This window comes from Glandiceps talaboti, chromosome 5, assembly GCF_964340395.1.
Source record: "Glandiceps talaboti chromosome 5, keGlaTala1.1, whole genome shotgun sequence".
NCBI lineage: Eukaryota > Metazoa > Hemichordata > Enteropneusta > Spengelidae > Glandiceps > Glandiceps talaboti.
Genome location: NC_135553.1, coordinates 7,400,916 through 7,417,952, shown reverse-complemented (window position 1 = coordinate 7,417,952; position 17,037 = coordinate 7,400,916). Strand labels below are relative to the sequence as shown.

The following is a 17,037-nucleotide window of genomic DNA, read 5'->3' as shown; positions in this document are numbered from 1 at the left end:
AATTGATTTATAAATTAAAATCCAAAAGTGAATACCCAATCAATCCTTATCCATATAATACGGCCACTGTAATAGTACTACAAACGGTGTTCTTTGAATAACACATTTCCTAATTGGCGCTGTCACTGCCGGAGGTCACCGTCTTTTTCATGGAGCACACAATACCTCATCCCGTACAAACGCAGGTTATACCTCTGGTGCTGACCCTTCAACTTTTACTATATCAGCCGTGCTCTGTTGTAGAGTTCACCATTCACGTCACTCGATCGAGACACGGTAAACCGACGGATGATGACATCAAGTTGAACTGTAATGATTGTGTGATTGCTTGTTACAATTTTTCATCAGTTCTGTCACGTGATGCCAGGTTGACGTAGGTATGTTGATCATAGTCACACATTGTCAGGTATTCCTGTAGATTGTACAGAAAAAAACCGCCGACGTCATTTAGAAGTTAGAGTATTAAAACCGTAACTGTCGATTCCGCTAAAATTAGTATTTTGTACAGAAATGTCACAAGTATTACATTTAGGCGAAGACGTTCTTGCACATCCCAAAGGTCGTTTTTTAAAACAAATAATTTTGAAAAGCTACCTTCCAAAAGAACGAAATATCAAAAGTAAAGTTGCAACTGCATAGGTCGGTGGGCCTGACAAATAGTGCAATCATAAAAAATGGAAAATTTAACCTGTAAGATAGCAGAAAACAGATAGAAGTAGTTTAGTTTATAATTCAATTATATCATATCTTACCTTTGTTACATCTAAAGCCATTTTGCCCATTGTCTCATCAAGTTCAGAGAATGACGGTCTTTCGTGTGATTTCTCATTCCAGCAGATTCTCATTATTTCATATCTAATGAAAGTTTAAAAGAATTGGAAAGGATTGATTTGACAATCATACTCACAGACAGACAGACAGACAGACAGACAGACAGACAGACAGACAGACAGACAGACAGACAGACTGACTGACGGACAGACGGACAGACGGACTGACTGACGGACTGACAGGTAGAAAGACAGATATAGAAACTAGTTAGAGACAAATATAAGCTGCGTTGTGTTGTGTTGTGTTGTGTTGTGTTGTGTTTCTCCCAAGTTACAGATAGGGAAGCAAAAACAATTTCTTAAATATTAAATTAGGTACAAATATAGTGGTACATGAAATTTACTCACAATTGTTCGCTGCAATGTTTCGGCTTCGGCAATCTTTCTCCTCTTTTAAGTTTATGTAAAACCTGTGATGACGCCAGTGCTCCATACGGTGTAGCTGCTGTGAATTATACAAAAGAAATAATGCCATGTACTACATTATCGAAGTCGTCACGCGAGAAAAGCATACATATACCGATATACGCATGTGCATGGTTCAACAGAGAGACAGACAGACAGACAGACAGACAGACAGACAGACAGACAGACAGACAGACAGGGGCAAATATCCGGAGCGAGACAACAGTGTCATGAATTTGTAATTACTGTGTTTCGGATCAAACGACGTTTTACTACAAGTCTTGTTGATCTTAAGTCTTGATAACACAGGTTGACAAATGATGCCCAATAACTCTGTATGTTTTCCACAAATCGCGGCTCTGATACTTACCAAGTGTAATGATTTCCCACAGAACAATACCATATGACCAGACATCAGATTTCGTAGTATATTCCGAATCTACCAGAGATTCCAATGCCATCCATCGAATTGGTAAAGCTGTCTGTCAGTAGAAAGAAATTTATCATGAATTTTAAGTGCGACAATTCATGTTTTTCAACTCGAATAATTTGTCATATATGGAATTTTGAAAAATATACAATGTAATATATCCCAATGTAAAGTTACTTCTTCATGTTATGTTATATACATCAAGTAGGTGAGATCCCCGGATGAAACAAGTCATGCACACTATACCTGTGATGTTTTCACATAAACCATGGAACCACTGGCACTGACGTCACGTGCGAGACCAAAGTCAGATATTTTGCACATTTTATGTTCATCAAGTAGAACGTTTCTTGTAGCCAAATCGCGATGTATGACCTGCATGTCCAAGAAAAATCCACGATAAACAACAAGTATAGAACATGTTTACATTTTGCTAGTGTTTAACTGTGTTCTTCAAACAGCCAATTTGTTATATCAATCAATCAATCAATCAATCAATCAATCAATCAATCAATCAAACAAACAATCAATCAGTGAATTTATAAAGCGCCAGTTTCCACTACGATGTAGAGTTCAGAGGCGCTGTACACTTAGAATGCTCTGGCGAACAGATATGTCTTTAGATTCTTTTCGAAGACGTTAGCTGTTAGTTTAAGCCGGAGTCGAATGGTTAGGACGTGTAACACAAAACAGTTGACAAACCTTTAATAACGGAAATTCAACAAAAACGATCCCTGTGTTTAGTTTAAGCTAGTTGTACACTATGCAACATTATCCCAGACTTACCTTGACAGACTCTAGAAATCTCATACCCTTTGAAATTTGCCATGCAAAGTGTAGGAGATCCATGGATGTCAAATTACGACTACTTGGGTGTAGATTTTGATACATGTACGTACATACTGATCGACTTGATCGTAGGTGACCTTGTAAACTACCACCCGTCAATAGTTCTAAAATAATATAGACTGGGTCTGTAAAATAAATATAGTCATTTCAATTCAAACGAAGTGTCACAAAAACTCGTAGTAACTCAAAACATGCATGGAGAGACAGACAGACAGACAGACAGACGCAAAAATTGCACTTTGCATATCATGTTTGTAGCCTCATTCCTCTTTACTTTTTTTTCAATTTTCTGTTCTTTCGATATATCCTTTGTAATTCCACATTTATTGCTCTTTGTTAACATGAATTCCCATCTATGCCGGAACATAACTATTCATGATTTTAACACACCTGATAACGTACAGCAGCCAAGTAAACGAACTATATTTTTATCTTTATTCGCTCCACCAAAAGACTTCATTATAGCTAACTCCTTTAAAAAATCATCTTTGTCTGCTTGCTGGGTGACAGAATCTGGAAAAATAACAAAGAACATAAATAATGCTTGATAAAATAAGAAAATGGATTTCAAATGTAATAGTTTTATAGATGCCACAACAACAGGACAACATAGAATAAGTAGGAATAATCCATTTTAGTTTTGAATTCAATGTGGTCATATTATAACACAGCCTACTAGTGACATCCTCACCTTTCAGGACTTTCACAGCTACGGGAGTATAAGAACCTGACTGACCGTCAATATTCAACGCATTAGCCCTTCTAACCTCACCAAATTCACCATGTCCAAGAATTGCATTGTCGTTAACATACAAATTTACACGTGGAAATTCCCATCCATCAGGGTTGTGTTCTCGTGAATCGATTTCATGACAGGGGAGCAATAGATCGAGAACTTGCAATCTGTCTATGCTTGTTTCATCATTGTTATTAGTATTCATTTCGTGTTCTTCACTGACACGTGATGACACCTAAATAATAAGATACAGAAATATTCTCATTGTGTTTGTAATATAGACTGAAAATGTCCAATTCCTTGACCGAAAAATGGACAGTATGCGATAAAGGTCAAGCTAAAAATGATATTGATAGTAACTAATCTTAAAAATGTTATCCAATTCCAATAATGTTATTCAATATCTGAAAGAGATCTCAGCAATGGAAATATATGTTTTGATTATAATTTAAAGGTATACTCACAGAAGACGCACTGGCATCGTCCATGTTTTGCTCACCATTTTCCTGTCAAACAAAACGTACATGGATTGTCATACATGTATCATATATGTATAAGGACCTACTCAATTGATAATGATGACCGAAATGGATGAATGATGAAGTTTGTCATTTGAATATGTGCATACCTTTTTTCAACAATGATCACGTACATTGTTCGGTATTTCTTCATTTTACACTCACCTATTTGAAGATATTCGCGATAATCGTATAGTGAATTGAATTGACTAAGCCCTGTGGATGGTTATATCATCATACGTTATTATTACATTATCGTTGATATAAAACTTATTTAACTTATTTTTTTTTTTTTTTTTATTACCACTTTGTTCATCTTATGACCATTGTATTCTTATTCGACTTTGGATAGGATACGTAACATTCCTTTGGGAACTTTTGAAAATTAAACTTCTCTCTCGCTTTACTGTACTGGAAAATACAAACTACAGACTCGAGCTATGTTCGGTAATCAATTTGACGGTTGTTCTTCAGTGAAAGCCACAGATAATGATCAGCGAAACTTACATATCCATTCGATCGACGTTTACGTCTATTCTTCAATTGTATCAGTAATACCAATATCAGCAACAGTGCTAGTACTATAATGACCACGGCAGCAAAAACAGTTAGTAATATTGTTACTTTATCAAACTCAAATCCGTTTTGGTCTTCAGTTGATATACCGATTTGATCATCTGAAATGAAAGACACAGGTACAAGTATATTTATCCAGCAACAATGGCTTTATGATCGTGATGAGGCCTAAAAACAATTGTTTTGATCCGCTTACCCAACCCCATACATGTTTTCACTACCGACCATAAACATGTTTTTACGTATTCGAGAAAAAATAATAGAATCGCGAAAATTGTGAAGTCTCGCGAGAAATAGTTGACGCGGAAACTGACATCAACTTAAAAAGACAAAATCAAACTCTTCTTCCAATCTGTAATTGCTGTTCTTTTGATGAGAAGAAACCAATAACACAGAGACCATATGGAAAACAACTTAAAACATATCTACCTGAACTAGATACTCGAGACACGTGTGAGAAAAACAAACTATTTTGAATATAAAAATCTCACCTATTCTAAAAGTGAGCGTAATCGGAACCATGCAATTTGTTTAGGCCTGAACACATAAAGATGTAAAAAAAAAATCAATATACACGTGTCTGCTTCAAACATCGTCAGATATGAAACACAAACGTAGAAGTTACCTACGAGGCGTCGAATGTAAAATAATTGATTTACACGTGCTGCCATAAGTGACACAGATATAAATGTAAATGACGCATGCATGAGAGTAATTTACACACACATAATGGCAAATGATGCATGTATGAAAATAAATGGTACACGCATATATGTAAATGGACACATAGGCATTAGGCAAATGATTTCATGCATGCATAATTTACTTCCATACATGCATTATTTGCCTTATATATGTGTGTGTCATTATTTTCATACGTGCATCATTACCTTACGTGTGTGTCCTTGTTTCTATGATACACCATTTACCTTTATGCACGTGTCATTCATTTTCATACGTGCGCCATTTGCCATAAATGTATTTATACTACGGCTAGACCGACTTGGCCAATCAGAGACCTTGATTTCGGTTGGTTATATGGAGCCATAGCTCACTCTTTCTTAGGGGTGTTTGAGCCAATCACGCCGCAGTATAAGTAAGATGGACAACTCGTTCGGCAGGGTTATGTGGCAGAAACTCGGGGCTACGCCCCATCGTTTATTGGCATATAACCCTCCCGAACTCGTTGACTGTCTGTTACGTAAATTACTCTCATGCATGCGTCATTTACCTTAAGTTTATATGTATGTGTGACTTACGACAGTACGTGTAAATTAACTACTTTAAATTCGGCGCCTAATCACGTGATAGTGAAACGTAACAGTTATTTACCAGTCGTGTTACCCGTTGATACTAGTGTCGTTTGTGCTGACTTGAACGGCGTGTAACTTGTAAACGAGGAGGTTTCAAAAGTAAGAAGTTCTGAAAGAAAATACCGAACGAGTAGAATAAGTAAACTTTTCGTGTAAACTTATACAGTAACACATTAAAGACAGACATAAGTGAATGTCAACTCCCTTACTGAATGCCAGAAATAAACAATTACAAAGAACGACAGCAATGAAAGTTGCATTCCATCCCCACCGAAATAGTTCTGGCAATTAATTCTATGACAACGCAAAGTGTGGATCGAAACTGTTTATATATAAAAAATCATGTATTCTCGTGTTTACTCTTTCTGTCCTTGACAATTGCATTCAATATTATAACGTATGCGTTCTACATTACCTCTGTTATTTATAAATTACTATAATGATGTCCTTGTTATAACCTTATTGCATTGATGATGACTCAAATGAAATTCACTAATTACTTTATGACTTTAAATATTTACCTTTGACGGCATTTGTCTTAAAAGCTGAGGAAATTCTCGTCATTATATTTTGTGGAGTCGTCTCTAAAATTAAATAATAATTATATACAAACATTGACATTTTAACCAATACTTCAGTTTTAATGTAAACGTAACAAACAAACAAACAAACAAACAAACAAACAAAATATCGAAATATGCCGTGAACAAACCTGACATTTAACTACTACATTAAATTATTTCCTTATTAAGCTTGGGATAACGAATTTTCATTTCTATCAAACATTACTTCATATGCGTCTAGCTTTTGTCTGACAAGTGGAGACTCAAGCAATTTGGTAGTATTATGGTACATAAAATGTTGCTGAAATCGGCTGACAGTATATTTCATAATTTTATCTTGTGTTAAAAGTCAGCATTGCCATGGAAATGAAAATTTTGAAATGGCACCGTGCGTGTTGGCGCAGGGGATTTCCAACATTTAAGTGCGGGAGATCTCGCAATATATAGTTCTTAATACTTGCATTGGTTGATTGCCGTACAATTATTTACCCGGTATTGTTTATGGTTAACGAATTACTGTGTGATTTGTTGGTGTTACTGAATACTGTGCCGTGTTTATGGTAAGCATCTGTTGACGTGTCTCCATGAATTGATACAAGGTAAACATGTACGTACCACGCGATGTTAGTTTCGGGACTACCAAGAGTCGCTTCACAATAGTGAATCATGGTGTCTTACCTAATTGAGTACTTGTCCGACCCTGTTTATCGATGGTTGTGTCTTCAGTTCGTATTTGTAACTTCAATGGTTCTGTAAAGATTTCTAAAGGAGAAAAGTGGGTGGAATTTTTCTGTTGTACACAGAAAACACATATAATTCGTTCTTGACATCGCATGATAGGCTATTACAAATATTAAGTATATAATATATGATGGTATTATGTACCTCATACACAGTGATTACGTACGGGTCATCAAGGTTACCACTCGTTCAGGTCATCAGGTTATTTTTTGTTGTGCATGAATTCGTAACACTTTAGTTATCAACTTTATGAATATGAACTGCTGAAGTCACGTTTTGATATTTTACATAGACATAGAAGAAATACAAAATTATAGAAAATATGAGAGTTCGTTAGTCATTGATCGCATGTGTCATTTTGTTGAAATGAGCATTTAGAGTAAAGCATAAGGCCTACCCCATACATATAGACACTGGCGTATTGAAATGAACGTAAATCAGTATTACCTTCAACTGACAGTTGGACATGCCCGATGCTTTGATCACTGGACCTAGCAGATATGGTAAATCGGCAGTCATATAGACCATCGTCAGATAATTCCACCGTCTTAATTCTCAAGGTGGAAATTTCTACCATTTCATACTTCTCTTCAAGGATGTATTTTTCGACACCGTCTACTACTTTGAGTGCCAAAAACTGACCATTTATCTCCCAGCGAACGGACGATATTGTTTCTACATCACTATCTATGACCGGACAGATCAAGTCGACTGACGACCCCACGTTTGCCGTGTACACAGCCAGAGAAGGTCGATCGGCACAAACGTTATGCTGGACTGCAGATAGGATACAAATAATAGTGAACGTGGCTTCTTTGATCTAACAAATATGGCATTATAGATGTTATTTCTCATTGCTTTCAGCCTGAGTATATTGTAGGTAAAATCATCATTTCTGTAGGTGCAGTCAGCGAAGCTTTCCTTGTAAAAAGGCTTCCCCTACGTAATATTTAGCTGAAGGACAGTTTTACCAGTTTTCAGTGGCAGGATAAAGGATGCAGACTATGTTTTTTTACTCGATAATATTTCCTACACCATTTGTGGACACATAAGAACAGTTCATACCTACATCTCAATTTTCAAACGGTGTGTATTGAAATGTAAATAAGTTAATTTGGTATTGAAAATATCTGTCACTTGAATATATATATTTCTATCCAATATCTTGCCTGGATATGATAGACGGAGTCATTGTTGTTAATGAAACCACCAAGGGAACCTATTTTATATTTGGCATGTTTATCTATTTTATTGTGTCCTTTGATATTCTAACCACGATATCTACAACCATACACGTTGGAGAGAATTCTCTCCAAGGTCTACGGTATAACAAACTTTAAAGGTACAAAATTCAAACGTCGATCGCAAGTTAAACAATGAATATGAACAACGATACAAATTTAAAAAAACAGTCACTGTAAGGCGAGTTATTAGAACATATAAATGTAAAAGTAACTATATATCGTTACTTGCAATGAGGCCATTTTCACAGAGCAGGGTAGTTTCACAGGGAAAATATATTCTTGTCATTATAATCATAGTATCTGTCTCATACGCTATATTGAAATACACGGTAAGTACGCAAACATTTATTTAGTCATGGCATCCTTTGTAATAAGAATACCGTTGTACTCGCAGACTCAGTTATCAACAATAGATATTCACTTAATCTGAATTAGAACTTCACTTATCATACCTGTCATACGTAATCGATCGTAATAAAATTATGAAACCACGGAGTCACATTAATCGTATCCAACACTCCTACTAACCTGAACAAAATAATGAAGCCGTGCCTAGATACAGTAATGACAGCCAGCCCATTATCTAGATGTTTCACCTTTCAATGATACAACAATCCGGAACGAAGTGAAGAAGGCTTATATCCTATACCAATATTACCTCTACTCCGATCGCGTGATCATCAGATCAAATACGAGAATCAATTTCTGACGATTCACTTCATTCACGTATAAGACCTTCGTTTGTATTCAGGAACTAATTACCCCAATAAGGGGTAGATTTTGTTGTCTACCGCTGTCAGTAATTGTATTACTATTTTTTTTTATTGTTAATATTTGCCTAAAATGTATAATGCCATGCTCTCTCCTCATAAATTAATTCCTTGTGTTAACGTAAACTCGTTTAATGTGTAACTTGTTCAGAAACCCCCTAAACCTGCCAACACTTACCACATACTCGTTCATTCGCAATAACTTTAGACGAATTTAGAGAATTTATACTGCATGTTCTATTTTTAAAAAGAAAAAAACCAATTCAATTTGACGGGTCAGTTCCTTGTTAAGAAGGAACAAGCAGTATAAATTCTCTCAACATGTCACGTCACACAGTGCGATATCTCCTGATTTTTTAAAAAAGGGTTGTTTCGTATGAAAACCTGTTGACCTTTCACCTCACACACAATGTTGGTACTTATCTAGAAGGTCAATCCAGGTAACAGTACACAGATTGACAGAGTAGACAACAGAAATATCGTACGAGGTTAAGGTTTGAATTAAAATTAAATCAATAATTATAATTCTTTTGGTAGTAAAACTACTTCGATAAACAAAAGAGACTGTTATATACGCAATGGGTCGTCTTTATTGGGAATGAACGAAGGTATAAATAGGTAAATTTGGTTTAAATCGTTGAGTTATCATCAGATTCAACTGGTGACCGATCTCCTTTACTTTGTCAGAATTTCAACCATGCTAAGCTACCTTGGTTTCGCATCTTGTAGAAATCACAGTGACAAAAGCTAGATTGCTCGTACAATGCATAACAGGTTATCACAGTAAAATATATTACGATGCAGATACAGATAAGTGTCAGCTATAAATTAAATTGTCAATCTGACATTCAAAACAACTAGAATTTTTGACCCTGGGAAGCATATAAAATCTTTCAAAATCAACATGGATATCGTGTTTCCACTTAATTCGTATATATATGTAGATTGTTGTTTTTCTAGTGATATGAAAATATATTTTCTATATTCAGTGTTCTTTCTTTTGTTCTTAAAAGACTGTTAATTTTTGTGACGCCTCTTGCAATCGATGTTAACTTGTATTGGCATTGTTCCCTAAACAGTCGGATGGCGGGATCATACGATATATCACACCCCTTAACAGCATGTGTGTGGATTTGCCGATATGGTGCGAGAATCTGATGCAATCGTATCCATTAGCTGTAAGGCATAGTTGACGTGTGGGTCTTAATCGACCTCAAAGCGTACAGTGCCACCATGAAGTGTACAAGGACTTCGGTCGTTGTTTTACTTGTGTTATTGGCAGTTCTAGATCTTGGTAGGCATACTTTATCACAATAATGTTGACAGGTTTACTTACCCCTTTTTACTTTTATGATCATCCAATTACTAAAATTGTATTTCAGGAGATATATGTAGATATATGTTGGTTCATTACATTATGCCAGGAAAAGAATTGAGTCACTATACAAATGCATTGAATTGTTCTTATTGACTTTCATGTACGTGATATTATGGACGTAACCTTCAAATCTGCATATTGATGTTGTAATGCTGCCCCCAAAACGCCTTATTTACATGATTGGGCATATGATATAAAAAATGGCCTTTAATAACTATATGAAAAATTATAAATTACCATTACGATATAAATTGGAAGATGGTATAGTAATTTCGTGCAATGATCAATGTTAGCAGTCCAGCTGGCCAGAGAATAGAGAATACCGACTGTTCGAATATTCAAATTCATTGGTGATCCTAACAAATAAGATTGTTTTTAATGTTAAACCCTCAACTTAGTGTTTAGTACGGTGGCCCCTAAGTGAACATACAAAATGTATTGCTTTGAATAAAACTTCTATCCTTAAATGGAAACCTTTAGTTTTCGAGAGTAAACAAAACCTTTCCTTCCAAAGAACACACTTTTAATTCTTTGAAACAAAACTTGTTTTTCGTAAGAACAACTTCTAATTCTTGAAAGGAATCTTTAAATTTTTTTTTAGTGTATCTATTAATACGCTGTACAAAAGAATTACATCCCAAGAACAACTTTTTGCATATTCTGTATTAAACTTTTATCTTCCAAGAACAAACTTATAATACTATGAATGAAACTTTTGTTTTCAAAGAGCAATCCTTATTTGCTGATTTGCCAATCACTCTTCAATACAAATAAATTTGAAATTCCAAGTCAAAACTAAATTTCATGGTACCAGTAACGTTTAATTTCAATATGTGAAACTCTCTGCCTATGAGGGCACAATTTAAGTTTCATTGACAAGTACAAATCTTTCCCTGTGTGGATGTAATATAAACTATTTGCATTCAAAATCTCTTTTGAGACGACAAAATATTATTTTTACACACTGCAAACTCTTTTAATGGCAACGGAAGTGAAGCTATCCCGCAATTCCTTGGACGAATAATTACAGCATTACCAATGATTACACATACCTGGCAACATCAGCTAAGACGAGAGACAGCCATGCTATGGTGCTATCAGTCCTGATTAAGGGACCCTGCCTCCCGCGGGCCCTGCCTGTCATACTACTATCCGTGGATTGAGATAACATTACATGAGAGATACGATGGCGTCGATGTCACAACAAGACCCCAATTTACCATCCTACCTTCCTGAGGTTCCTCTTTTCTGACGTCGACATCATCGTATTTCTCTGGTATTTCTCATGTTATACCACAGTACCTACAACAATGGACGCATGATAAGAATTGTGAGAAATTGTAGCTTAGTCCCCCAGGCTTTATCCATTCTCAAACACACAGGCAGTAATCAGTGAGCGAGGGAACACTGAATGGTTCGATGATATGAGAAATCTACCAGTGGAAAGTTGTGACTCTCTCAGGATCGCACAGACTGTAGTGATGTTATTACAACCTGGTTGCCTAAACATGTAAATGTCGTTGATCTTGTGTGTCACATGTTTGTCATCAATATATCACTTAGAGAAACAACTCTCTGGGAATTTTTGCGGGTCGTTCAAAACGATCAAAAACGAGTCGTCTTATGATATGAAAGACTTCCTTTACATAACATGGTCCACGAAATATATGTAGTGCTTTCGAGGCCGTCACTACTTTCGTGAAGACCACGCAAAATGTAAAATCATTGCCGATATAAAAAGGAATTGAGCAAGGATGCTGGTCAGAATGGGTTATGGAGTGCCTTGAACAATTTGCGCCATCTGGTCATGTCAATTGCTTCAAGATGTTGGACATAGCTAGGGTGCATATACGTGATGGAGCATTTTGTCATGCAAATTATGTTGATTGTTATACATAGAAATTGTCGCAACTGTATTGTATATATGGCCCTGCTACATGCACTCTACTACAGCTCTGGCGCTGATATAATATGTACTTGTACTCAGAGTTGTAGCACATACTCGGTTTTTTTTAAATAGTTGCCCACACTTTCTGGTAGTGTGTGTAGTGTAATAAAGATTGAAACATATACATGTAGTAATTAACCAGTATGAACACATCAGTCAGTACTATGGTTATAATCCTCACTATAACCCCCCCCCCCTCCCCATCCCCGACAGTGGCCAGCAAACAAGTTTCTGGGTTTTAAAATTTGTTAAATGGAAAAAATATAGCAACAATAGGTACAGGCCTACAGCAGCCCACACAAAGTAACCTGCTGTGGCCCGCAGCAACCCGCAACAAGCACAAAACAACCCGCAGTACGTAGCCCACAGCAAACCCGCAGTGGCCCACAACCCGCACAATAGTTACACTCTTTATTCCCATGCCTCGGCGGATGAATAACTTTCAAATGCTTGGGAGGTCTAGGCTCATACTCAGGTTTAGCAGCTGTGACCAATAACTATCACTTACATACTGACGTTATAACGAGTTTAATATTAGTTATTATATTCCTGAATTCGAAGATATCGTATAAAGTCTAAACAATAGTTTCAATGCTTTTAAATAAATAATACCTAGTTGTTTACTAGGTGTGGTAAAAATGGACTGTGCATGAGTACACATTCAAAATGGCGACTATGGCAAGATGGACATCGACAAGCTGGCAGCAGGCGTACCTGGACGCACCGTGTCCTGTGCCTAAACAGTCGATTACAAAAGTAAGAATGAAGAGGCGACTGAATGAGTATCTGCCGTAGGTAAGATTGTGCTTTACAACGAATGGTATGACTCACTTCTAGTTCTGAGCTTCTACAGTACTGTGTACATACATGTACAATTGATTGAATTCACTCTGTACACCGAAATAACTTCAAAATAGTCAATGTTTGATTTACCTTGCAAGGTTTCCTAGATCACTAATTACTGACAGTGTTGTTGACAGAGAACACAGCTAATAATACACAAACACTTTCACAAGGTCAACGACATTTACATGTTTAGGCAATCAGGTTGCAATAACATCACAACAGTCTATGCAATCCTGAGGGAGTCGCAACTTTCCACTGGTAGACTTCTAATATTATCGAACCATTCAGTGGTTCACTCGCTCACTGATTACTGCCTGTGTGTTTGAGAATGGATAAAGCCTGGGGGACTAAGCTACAATTTCTCACAATTCTTATCATGTGTCCATTGTTGTAGGTACTGTGGTATAACATGAGAAATACCAGAGAAATACGATGATGTCGACGTCAGAAAAGATAGGAACTTCAGGAAGGTAGGATGGTAAATTGGGGTCTTGTTGTGACATCGACGCCATCGTATCTCTCATGTAAAGTTATCTCAATCCACGAATAGTAGTATGACAGACAGGGCCCACGGGAGGCAGGGTCCCTTAATCAGGACTGATAGCACTATAGCATGGCTGTCTCTTGTCTTAGCTGATGTTGCCAGGTATGTGTAATCATTGGTAATGCTGTAATTACTCGTCCAAGGAATTGCGGGATAGCTTCACTTCCGCTGTCACTACAAGAGATTGCAGTGTGCAAAAAGAATTGTCGTCTCAAAAGAGAGTTTACATGCAAATAGTTTATATTACACCCACGCAGGGAAAGATTTGTACTTGTCAATGAAACATAAATTGTGCCCTCATAGGCAGAGAGTTTCACATTTTTGGATTTTTGAACTAACAAATTTATGCGATTTCTCAGTGATGGTATTGTAGGTAAAATGGCCATTTCTGCAGTTACAGTCAGCAAGTGCATTCAGCGAAGCTTTCCTTACAAAAAGCTTTCCCTACCAGCTGAAGGATAGTTTTATCCAGTTTTCAGTGGAAGGATAAAGGATAGACCAAAAAGGACTATGTGTTTTTTCAACTCAACAATATTTTCTACATTATTTGTGGAAGGACAATGTTGGTACGAACTGTTCGTATATGTGACATATAAGAACAGTTCATACCTACCTCTCAATTTTCAGATGGTTTGTATTCAAATGTAAACAAGCTTGTTTATGTGGTATTAAAAAATATCTGTCACTTGAATATACATGTTTCTGTTTCATATTTTGCATGGATATAGTAGACTTTGTCATTGTTAATGAAACCACCAAGAGAATGTTTTATATTATCCGGCTTGTTAATCAAATTTTATTTGGCCGTTGATATTCTGACCACGATAACACGGTGTAACCATACATGTAGGAGAGATTTCTCTCCAACGTCTATGGTATTACAAAGGTACAAAATTCAAGCAAAGTAAATATTGAAACTAGCTGCAATCTGTAACAGCATAGTTTTAGTAGTTTGGTCCAGCCTTGGGATGACATAAACACTTCAACGAATTCATGCCAATTATATGTGGACAATGTACAAGGTAAGGCCTTGAACCAATAAAAGTTGACTGGGGAAGAGGCCAGCATGGAAAAGCTACCCTTTCATTTGTGAATTAAAAAAACGTCGATCGCAATTTAAACATGAAACATGAATATGAACTAAGGTACAAATAGTTACTGTAAGGCACAATTCATTAAGTTATTAGAAAATATAAATGCAAAAGTAATTACATCTCATTACTTGGATACCTCATCTATCGTTATAAAATCTAGGAAACCACAGTCACATTAATTGTACCTAGCACCCATACTAACCTGCGCAAAACAGTGTTGTTGTGCCTAGATACAGTAATGTCAGCCAGCCCATTATCGACATGTTTAACCTTTCAATGATACCAAACAAGTCCCGGACAAAGTGAAGAAGGCTTGCATCATATACCAATATCATCGCGACTCTTCGATCACGTGATCATCAGCTCAAACTCGAGAATTAATTTCTAGCGAGTCACCTCATTCACGTATGCGACCTTCATGTATTCAGAAATTAATTTTTCCCATAAGGGGTAGGTTTTTATGGTCTGTCTATCTGTGTCTGTAGTCGTATAACTATATTCTTAACTGTTAATGTGTGCCCAAAAGTTTATAATGCCATGCCCTTTCCTCATAGATTAATTCATTTTGTAAGTTATACTCGTGTATTAGTATGTAACTTGTTCAGAACCCCCAAACTTGCCAAACCTTCCCACGTACTCTGCATTAAATCGTTTCCAATCTCTCCTTGTAAAAACATCAATAAGTACAAACGTAGCTATAGAATGCACTATAACTCTATTGAACTCACGTCATGTATTTAACTATAGAACAACGTTAACAACCAACAAACAACGCAGTGTATTTCAGCATGTTTACTTGGACTGTGAGTTTTAGTGATTGCATCACCTCATAAGTAAAGTGGTCAAGGATACAACGCCCTCGAACTGATAATGATTAGTAGTTATTATTCGTTCTGCACTCTGTCAACGTGAGTTTGTAGAAGAACTGAAACGTTTACCTGTAGGACTGAAAATTTACTTTTTATCATGTACCCTAATTATTATAATAGAACCCCTTGTTTGAAAATTTGATACCGACCTAACGCCTTAAACAATCATTGTGAAATGATTTTAAGTAGATTAGAATCAAAGCGAATTGAAGGGATTCTAGACTTATGGAAATTTTTGTCATGACATTTTCCATTTTCATACATGTTCCCAGAATAATACAGTCGCCTAGGATGACCGTTATCGATGAATAAATATATAATGTAGAGATGATATTGGTAAAGAAATTGTTAACTGGTTACCTATGGATTATGGATAACTGTAGACACCTTGGAGATAGCAAACCTAAGGTACATATTTCTACATACTGTTATTTAGTAAACATGTAAAACCATGTAGCTAGTGAGAAACAAAACAGAAGAGATGTTGTAAATGTCACAGAATTCATATCACCATTCCCTTTGATATATAGTTATAGAAGTCTATTTTTAAAAGGAAACAAAATCATCTCTCAAGCAAATGGATAACACGTGCATATTTCATCAAGTTTCGATTCTGTATAGTAGCTTTGATTTTGAGCTGATTGAACAACATATGAAACAAACTGTGCCTAATTTGGAGTTGGTAAAACACAAGATAAGTCCCTGTTGCCTTTCCTTATATAAGGAAGGTTAATTCCAATTTTGTATCTCAAACTTTAGGAGGAAGTTCTAATACGCATTTCTATCATTATTAAAAACAAAAGAGTGTTCAGCAAAACTTTTAATAATAATTTTTACAGAGCTGTTTGGTAACTGTTACAGAAGAAAATCCGTTGCTGTCTAGACAACCGAAAAATTACAGGTGAACAATCAGTTCAGGGATGTGAAGTACAAAGACCATATACGACATGTCACCTCACAAACAGTGCGATATCTACTGTTATGCAAATTATCGTTCGATGTTTGAATCATAATGAAAAATACCTGATTCGTCAAACAAAGAGACTGCTTGATACACAATAGCCTTTCTTTATTGTGAGCGAACCAAAGTATAAGTAGCCTTTGCTTTAAATCGTTGTGTTGCTATAGTCATATTCAGCTGGTGTGATTCATGGCTGATCTCCTTTACTTTGTCAAAATTTCAAACATGCTAAGCCAACTTGGTTTCACTTTCAAACGATCATACCTTACGTCTCCAAAAAATTAAGAATGTGTAAAATGGCGTAAAAATCACAGTGACAAATGTTAGATTGCTCGTACAATGCATAACATTTTGCCACAGTTACATATGTTACATGCAGATATAAAAAGATACCAGTCAGCAATAAATTACATTGCCAGTCT

At 36.2% G+C, this 17,037-nt stretch overlaps 1 protein-coding gene across 1 annotated transcript; it reads right to left on the bottom strand.

Moving 5' to 3' along the window:
• Positions 1–8,785, bottom strand: LOC144434952 (fibroblast growth factor receptor 3-like). The gene is made up of 15 exons (XM_078123483.1): positions 8,734–8,785; positions 7,409–7,738; positions 6,899–6,982; positions 6,179–6,241; positions 5,677–5,766; positions 4,276–4,445; positions 3,715–3,756; positions 3,206–3,485; positions 2,905–3,027; positions 2,452–2,639; positions 1,912–2,040; positions 1,606–1,717; positions 1,179–1,275; positions 753–855; positions 1–412 (listed from the first exon to the last, which is right to left on the bottom strand). Exons 1-15 carry the CDS (start codon positions 8,783–8,785, stop codon positions 332–334), a joined length of 1,944 nt encoding a protein of 647 aa, XP_077979609.1. The 3' UTR covers positions 1–331.
• Positions 8,786–17,037: the final 8,252 nt, after the last annotated feature.

Coding starts and splice junctions, on each gene's coding strand:
- LOC144434952 (XM_078123483.1), bottom strand. CDS start 8,785: ATGGGCTGGCTGTCATTACTGTATCTAGGCACGGCTTCATTATTTTGT. Junction 3,757..4,275: donor AACGTCGATCGAATGGATAT/GTAAGTTTCGCT, acceptor TTTGTTTGACAG/GAAAATGGTGAGCAAAACAT. Junction 1,718..1,911: donor TTTATGTGAAAACATCACAG/GTATAGTGTGCA, acceptor TTCTACTGACAG/ACAGCTTTACCAATTCGATG.